Source organism: Notolepis coatsorum (assembly GCF_963971535.1).
Source record: "Notolepis coatsorum genome assembly, chromosome: 17".
NCBI classification, from domain to species: Eukaryota; Metazoa; Chordata; class Actinopteri; order Aulopiformes; family Paralepididae; genus Notolepis; species Notolepis coatsorum.
The window spans coordinates 7,321,857-7,331,076 of NC_140181.1; the positions used below are offsets into that span (position 1 = coordinate 7,321,857).

General features: G+C 46.6%; 1 protein-coding gene across 1 annotated transcript in view; it reads left to right on the forward strand.

Moving 5' to 3' along the window:
* yeats2 (YEATS domain containing 2) overlaps positions 1-9,220 on the forward strand; it is a 128,943-nt gene that overhangs the window by 18,033 nt on the left and 101,690 nt on the right. The window contains 4 exon segments of the mRNA XM_084332673.1: positions 3,712-3,716; positions 3,719-3,822; positions 5,804-5,848; positions 8,231-8,461. Coding sequence (XP_084188799.1) covers positions 3,712-3,716; positions 3,719-3,822; positions 5,804-5,848; positions 8,231-8,461 — 385 coding nt within the window.

Consider the following 9,220-nt stretch of genomic DNA (forward strand, 5'->3'; position numbering starts at 1 on the left):
TTCCTGGTCTATAGGGAGGTGTAGTGGTCACTTCCTGGTCTATAGGGAGGTGTAGTGGTTACTTCCTGGTCTATAGGGAGGTGTAGTGGTTACTTCCTGGTCTATAGGAGGTGTAGTGGTTACTTCCTGGTCTATAGGGAGGTGTAGTGGTTACTTCCTGGTCTATAGGGAGGTGTAGTGGTTACTTCCTGGTCTATAGGGAGGTGTAGTGGTTACTTCCTGGTCTATAGGGAGGTGTAGTGGTTACTTCCTGGTCTATAGGGAGGTGTAGTGGTTACTTCCTGGTCTATAGGGAGGTGTAGTGGTTACTTCCTGGTCTATAGGGAGGTGTAGTGGTTACTTCCTGGTCTATAGGGAGGTGTAGTGGTTACTTCCTGGTCTAAAGGGAGGTGTAGTGGCTACTTCCTGGTAGGGCTGGGCGATAAAACGATAACGATAACTATCGCGATAAATTATTTCCTCGAAATAAACATGAAACGTGGTCGCAAAGTTTCGATATATCTATTATCCAAGCTTGGATATCAGCACACGCACTAACAACCAATCAGTGAAGGAGATGGCGACAGCGAAGGAGACCCACGGTGCACCTCTGGGATCTGACATGGTCAACACACATCTGGGATCTGACATGGTCAACACACATCTGGGACCTGACATGGTCAACACACCTCTGGGACCTGACATGGTCAACACACATCTGGGATCTGACATGGTCAACACACATCTGGGACCTGACATGGTCAACACACCTCTGGGACCTGACATGGTCAACACACATCTGGGACCTGACATGGTCAACACACATAGACACAGTAGTAAAGAAGGCGAAACAGCGTCTCTACCACCTGAGACAGTTAAGGAAGTTCCGAGTATCGGGGAAGATACTCCAGTCCTTCTACTCCGGAGCTGTAGAGAGCATCTTGACCGGAAACATCACTGCCTGGTATGGGAACAGCACGGCACAGGACAAGAAGCCCTACAGAGAGTGGTGCGCTCAGCCGAGCGTACCACGGTATTGCACTACCCCCCCTGCAGGTTCTATACAACAAGAGGTGCAAATCCAGAGCCTGCAGGATAATGAAAGACCCCCACCACCCCAATAACAGCCTGTTCCAGCTGCTGAGGTCAGGCAGAGGCCTGCGAACCCCAGCTACTAGGACAGAGAGGCTTAGGCTCAGCTTCTTCCCCCAGGCCATCAGAGCCTTGAACAATGAACATTGAGTGCCACAGAACACTGAACTATCCACACACAAGCACACACAAGCACACCCACGACACGCACGCTGTGCACGCTCACACACTAGCAGCCACTTTAACACGAGCGGGCACACACTAATTTACTAATTTAAAGGCCACTTTAAATTAGTATAACAACAGGAACAGTGTATTGCACTACTAAAGCTACCTAGCATGTCCTATATGCTCTGTAAATACTATGTACAGATACCGAGATGTCACACCATGTTACCTGTAACCTGTTTATTGCACAATGTTTTTTTATTGGATTCTATTATATGTTGTACCACTGTATTTTTATTGGATTCTATTATATGTTGTACCACTGTATTTTTATTGGATTCTATTATATGTTGTACCACTGTATTGCACATTGTCGCGGGCAAGACCACCCGCATTTCATTGTATACTTGTATGCCGTGACAATTAAAACTCTTGACTTGACTTGGGTAGAGAGGTAGGACTCTAGTAGTAAACAAGGCTGGCTAGGATCATTAGCTTTCACGCCGCTATTTTATAGTTTACGTGCGGAGTGGGTGTGTGGCGTGAATTCTGAGGGTACGGTTAGAGTAGTGTGGGGTATCCTGCGCCGCGGTGGACGTCGTTGCAATGTATTGGGGCGGAACGGAGTATTTTAGGGTGATAGTTATTACATTGGAAACAAGGCTGGCTAGGATCATTAGCTTGCATGCCGCTATTTTATAGTTTACGTGCGGAGTGGGTGTGTGGCGTGAATTCTGAGGTAACGGTTAGAGTAGTGTGAGCCGGTATGCGGTGGACGTCGTTGCAATGTATTGGGCGGAACGGAGTATTTTAGGGTGATAGTTAGTACATTGTCGGGGATACACCGCTTGCTCTGGCTAACTGTGTTAGTTCCATTCTTATAATGCATATCCAGTGGCGGTAGGTTGCCCCCTGGTGGAATATAATAATCTATGCACTGGGCCGTGTTTACTGCGTAGAAGAATGGCGCCGGGCATAAGAATTTAATTAAACTTGACAGAAATTATATCTACGATAATTATCGATATCGAGTGATATGAAAATAATTTTATTATTTTATCGCAATAACGTTTATGGCCATATCGCCCAGCCCTACTTCCTGGTCTATAGGGAGGTGTAGTGGTTACTTCCTGGTCTAGGGAGGTGTAGTGGTTACTTCCTGGTCTATAGGGAGGTGTAGTGATTACGTCCTGGTCTATAGGGAGGTGTAGTGGTTACTTCCTGGTCTATAGGGAGGTGTAGTGGTTACTTCCTGGTCTATAGGGAGGTGTAGTGGTTACTTCCTGGTCTATAAGGGGGTGTAGTGGTTACTTCCTGGTCTATAGGGAGGTGTAGTGGTTACTTCCTGGTCTATAGGGAGGTGTAGTGGTTACTTCCTGGTCTATAGGGAGGTGTAGTGGTTACTTCCTGGTCTATAGGGAGGTGTAGTGGTTACTTCCTGGTCTATATGGAGGTGTAGTGGTTACTTCCTGGTCTATATGGAGGTGTAGTGGTTACTTCCTGGTCTATAGGAAGGTGTAGTGGTTACTTCCTGGTCTATAGGGAGGTGTAGTGGTTACTTCCTGGTCTATAGGGAGGTGTAGTGGTTACTTCCTGGTCTATAGGGAGGTGTAGTGGTTACTTCCTGGTCTATAGGGAGGTGTAGTGGTTACTTCCTGGTCTATAGGGAGGTGTAGTGGTCACGTCATAGCTGTTTCCGGCCGGTCCACCATCTTGCAAAACTGCAACGTATTTCCCCCATTGCCCATTTCTAAATGGTCTTGTTTAAAACAAATAAAGCATGAACATTGACATGGTACCTTTCTGTGCGTATTCATCCACAATCTATAGCTCAACGTGAAAATATTCGCAATTAATAGTAAAAAGAAAATCGCTGAATTTTATTTCAACCAAAAAAGCTTAAACTATAACGTTTGTGATAGAAGGGCCTTTTTCTTTTGCAAAAATGGAAAGCTTTCCAATGTCCATGAGGCAGAATTGTTACAATAGCCGATAATCCATTTTCCCAATGATAAATCCCTATACGGGTGGACCTCGCGGGCGGTCCAGAGTGACGTCAGACTACACCTCCCTATAGATCAGACTCTGGGCTGCCGGGGCTGAAGACTCCAAGCTTCAAAGAGGAAGGAGATGAGACTCCAAGCTTCAAAGAGGAAGGAGATGAGAGGAGAACCTTCAAGTCATTGATTTTAGGAGATTATTAACTCGAGGAGTCGGAAGAGATGAATAGTTTCTTTGCACTCTTCATTTGTATGCATTTCTTGATGCATATTTCAGTGACCTTTATGTAGCTCTCCTGTCTGTGTGTCTGTCTGTCTGTCTGTCTGTCTGTGTGTCTGTCTGTCTGTCTGTCTGTCTGTCTGTCTGTCTGTCTGTCTGTCTGTCTGTCTGTCTGTCTGTCTGTCTGTCTGTCTGTCTGTCTGTCTGTCTGTCTGTCTGTCTGTCTGTCTGTCTGTCTGTGTCTGTTCTCAGCGAGCCTCCTTCCATCTGACGCGGAGGGGTTGGGGGGAGTTTCCTGTGCGAATCCAGATCCACTTCAAAGACCCGCGCAACAAGCGCATCGACATCATCCACCAGCTAAAGGTCAGCAGACGTCCACCTCAGTAGCTGTGGTTACCGACGGAAAAGACATGTATTCATAGTCATACATGTATCATGTATTCATAGTAGGGATGAGATCGAATATTCGAATAGTCGATGCCAGTCTCCACATTCGATTTTCATGTCAGAGTCTAATTTTCTTTTTATATAATAATTTTTTCTTTTTTATTTTTTTAATTTTAGGAAATACTTTTTTTTTAATTGAAGCAAACCATTCTTATTTAATTCCTTTTTATATTTAGAGGCAGCCTAATTTCCATAGCCTAATTGATCGAAAAGATGCACATGCTACTGTTTCTGTTTGTTTATTAAAACCGGTTGATAGGCCAATGCAATGCTGTTATTATTATAGGCTACGATGGTGAACGGTGTCATTTTGATTTATCGTCTGTCAGCTGAGCCGATCAACGCTCTGAAGGATTATCTGAAGTGGCAATACCCTTTGATTTTAATGATCCATTCTATTAAAAAGAAGAACTGAATTTAACTGAAACTGAACATTTTAACTGAATTTAAGCTGAAACAGAAATCTATTTTGGGGGGGGGGGGGGGGGCGTAGAATATCCCAATATTCGGTCTTAACACATTGAGTGCCAGCAGGGGGCGCCAGAATTAGCGCTTGAATGCCAGCCTATCAATGACTTGCTTGCAGTCAACATGTACGAAACGGATTGTTTTTTTATAGGTACATTTCCGTTTTATACCATTTAGAAAAACAGACGTTTTTGGAAATTTTCTGAAAAAATAAAGATTCTGTGATAATCGCCCTTTACTGTAATACACAAAACACGTTGTAATTTTTCGGCCTATTTATGAATCGTTTTTCAAATAAACGCTAGATTATCGATAGTATATGTGTACTTATGCACGCTAGAGAAGCGGGCTGAAAAATCTATTATCTATTTCCTGGTCAGCGCACAGTCACACACATACACACATATGGGACACGTTGATATATAGGTGAAAACAGCTCTGATATCCCAAGACTGGTAAAATAAAGTCCTTACCTCACATCAGATGTTCTGCAAAAAGATTATTCCAATTCCTGATCGCCATTCCAAATATTGATCGCGTTTATTGATCCAACGCTGGGTACTCGAAACACATAATCCACGCTGTTCTGAGGGTCGGCGATGAGTGCAGTAGGCTCGGGTTACATGCCTGAGAAGTAAAATGTGGATTCCGGATAATTTTTCCCCCATGCATTTTCATTCAATCCAATCCAATGGGTGCATTACCATCCGGGAGACGATAGGGGCGGTATTTTCCCTGTTCGAGCTCATAGACAGCCCCAATGATAACGTGAGGCTAGAATGATGAAAATGAATGGATTTCGCTAATAAAAGCAATAACGATTAATAGAGATTTCTCGTGGCTGGCACTCAAAGTGTTAAGAACCAGCTATTTCCGAATAGCACTTTTGCTAGAAAGTCTCATCCCTAATTCATAGAGGACAGACCGGGGGGGGGGGGAGAGGGAGGGAGGGCGGTCTCTGCTCGTCAGTTCTTTGATGATCCACTCTACGAGGCTCCTAATTGTATGAATATGGTTGTTGTGTGAATATTTGTGAGGATGTAGTTGAGCAGCGTTTAATTTGGTCACAATCATCAATAGGCTGTTATTTTTCCCGAAACAGAATGGACTGATTCTCTTATGACCATTGTGCCGTTACCCAAGTACGCCTTTTGATTAATCTCTCTTTCTCTATCTCTCTCTCTCTCTCCCTCTCTCTCTGTCTCTCTCCCCTCTCCCCCTCTCTCACTCTCACTCTCACTCTCTCTCACACTCACTCTCACTCTCACTCTCTCTCTCTCTCTCTCTCTCTCTCTCACACTCACTCTCACTCTCTCTCACACTCACTCTCACTCTCACTCTCACTCCACTCTCTCTCTCTCTCTCTCTCTCTCTCTCTCTCTCTCTCTCCCCCCTCTCTCTCTCTCTCTCTCTCTCTCTCTCTCTACAGCTTGACAGAACATACACTGGCCTGCAGACGCTGGGGGCAGAAACTGTAAGTTATTACCAGAGCGGTTCACCGATAATGACTTCTAATGGCCGCTGACACCACTCAGAGAATGTACCTTTAAAAGTGTCCGTCTCTCTCTCTCCCCTCCCTTTCCCTCTCCCTCCCCCTCCCCTTTCTCTCTCTCTCCCACTCTCCCTCCTTTTCTCACTCTCTCTTTCTCCCCTCCCCCTTTCTCTCTTTCTCTCTCTCTTTCTCCCCCCTCACGCTTCCTTTTTTTTTTGATCCACTTTTTCTCCCATTTTCTATATTTTCTCCCATCCCAATTTCGTATCATCCAATTCAACCCTCCCCTGTCACGGACGCTGTTTCTTGCCTCCCACAAGCCGGCTGCAATGTGGACTAAGTCATACATAGCACAAGTCCCTCCGGTACTTGAGGTAACAGCAGTCGCATCTTTTCACCTGCGCAGCTCGATCTCTCAGTGGCGAGGAGTAATGCGTGGGAGGCTCACGCTGCCCCCGACACTTCCTGATTCTACTGCGCAGGCGCACCAACCGACCTGTAGGAGTCGCTGTCCACAACGCCCGATCCCCACCCATCAGTTTCCCACCCCTAATACGGCCATGTGTATTAGTGCGGACGACCAGCTAAACTGAAAGCAATGTGGAGCAGTGCGGACGACCAGCTAAAACTGAAAGCAATGTGGAGCGCTGGGCTCGAACAGGCAAGCCCAGCGTCTCCGTCATTCGTGGCGAGCACCTTGCCCACTACGCCACGTAGCCCCCCCCCCCCCCCTCACGCTTCCTCTCCCTCCCTTTCCCTCTCCCTCCCTCCCTTTCTCTTCCTCTCTTTCCTCTCCCTCCCTTTCTCTTTCTCTCTCTCTCCCTCCCCTTTCTCTCTCTCTCCTTTCCCTCTCTCTCCCTCCCTTTCTCTCTCTCCCCCTCCCTCTCTCCCCCCCCCCCCCCCCTCTCTCTCTCTCTCTTCTGTTGTGGAATATTTAAAATGAGCCATCGACAGTGAACCGTAGAAATTGAGATAGTCATTTGTTTATAAAAACATAGTACATGGTTTAATATCTGTGCTTCCACAGAGATCAGTTTATAGAGAGACACGCATGTGTACACACAAGCGTCTGACCAAAAAGTTACCAAGAGCTCTGGTCAGACGTACATTAATACACAATTGAAATGACGTCCACTAGACACCCAGAAAGGTAAACAAAATGTGCCCCAGCTAGGGAATAATAACAAGACTGACTCAATAGCCTTTGTTATGGCTTAACTGAGGAGAGAAGTAACCATGGCACCAGGGAGTCCTTAACACTTTGAATGCCAGCCACGCGTTTTGTCGTTAGTTCATGCCGACCGTTGAGTGCCCGCCAACGCTATATAGCGTTTGTTTGTCATATTTCTTTTATTGCCGATTTGAATTCATATTTCATCAAGCGAGCCTCATGTTAGTGCTGCAGAGTCTCTCTGAGCTCAATTGGAAGATACCGCCCCCTATCGTCTCTCCCTGTGTAACTGCACCCCATTACTTTAGACTGCTGAAGGGGGGGGGGGGGGGGGGTGGGGGGGGGGGGCAGTTTCCCTCATTTTACTTTTCCGTCAAGCCAACTGAATAATCCATTGTGATCGCCGGCCCGGGAAAACGCGTGGATTATGTATTTACAGTACCCAACGCTGAATCAATAAATGCGATCGATATTTGGAATGGCGATCAGGAATTGGAATAATCTTTTTGGATAACATCTGATCTGAGGTAAGGAATTTATTTTACCAGTCTTGGGATAAATCGTATCTGTTTTCACAGATATATCAGCGTGTGCCCCATGTGTGTGTGTGTGTGTCTGTGTGTTGTGTGTGTGTGCGAGCGATCAGGAAATGAGATAATCGATATTTCAGCCCGCTTCTATAGCGTGCATAAGTACACATAATACTATCGATAATCTAGCGTTTATTTGAAAAACGATTCATAAATAGGCCGAAAAATGACAACGTTTTTGTGTATGCCAGAATATTCCAGTAAAGGGCGATTATCACGGAATCTTTATATTTTCCTTGAAAACGAGCGTTTTTTAAAATGCTATAAAATGGAAATGAAGCGATTCAAAATAAAACAATCCGTTTCGACAATGTTGACTGCAAACAAGTCATTGATAAACGACGGGCAGATTAGACACATAGCCATAATTTAAGACAGAGATTATGCGTTCACAAACGCTATCATTGAAGTGGGTGGCGGCATTCAAGGGGGGTTAGGCGCACCGCATGGCTGGTAATCAAAGTGTTAAAGAGACACACACAGACTGTAGCCTAGTGTCAAGCTGTACAAAGATATAATATGTATTCGAACACAGATGTATAGACATAGATAACACTTCCATAAACCCCCCCCCCCCCCCCTCTCTCTCTCTCTCTCTCTCAGGTGGTGGACGTGGAGCTCCACAGGGACTCTCTGGGCGACGACTACGTCCCTCTGCCCCCCCTCCCCTCCAGGAAGAGTCACGGAGCAGCCAGCCCCTCCTCCCCCTCCTCCCTCCCCCTGGCCCCGGGGGGGCGTCCCGGTTCCCCCCCCCTCCTCCCTCCCCCTGGCCCCGGGGGGGCGTCCCGGTTCCCCCCCCCCCCTCCTCCCTCACCCTGGCCCTGGCACGTCCCGGTTCCCCCCCCCTCCTCCTCACCCTGGCCCTGGCACGTCCCCGGTTCCCCCCCCTCCTCCCTCCCCCTGGCCCTGGCACGTCCCGGTTCCCCCCCCCCACCACCACCACCACTCGCAGGACTCTGATAAAGGTGAGATGCTGAGACAACTGGTGTTTATTCCAAGCATGACGTGATGAATTAGCCTAAGAACCCTTAGGAGTCAACGGGGCGTATTGCTCCCGTGGGCGGAGAACAAAATAATTAGAATGTCTTCTAAATGCTCTAAACGTACATATTTTCAGAAATCGATAAAAATAGAAAAATGACAATTTCGAGTGCTTTGAGATGTACTATATATGTCTCATTACTTGCTAAACATAATACGACTTGTAAATACGTTTAATTCTTGCTAGATGGTATGCTTGTAATTATTTCCGTTTGCGAGAGAACTACAGCGCGTCACGAAACACACATACACGCACGCGCGCACACACACACAAGAGAAGCGTGTGCGCTGTGAATAGGTGTTAGACCCCCCGCGCAGAGGTGAGAGGTATCAGAGACTCGCTACCCCCCCATCCAAATTCTAAACAACAGATCGGCATCGGCTTTTCATAATATGTATGAATTATCTCTTGCAATAATATCCACGGGACACTGAGCTGCTTCGCAGAATAATGTGGTGTGCGTGTATGTGTGTGTGTGCGCTGAGACGCAGCGTCGAGACGAAACTTGTGTCGAGTCTGCTTCTATGTATGCTTCTTCAGCGCGAGAGGGG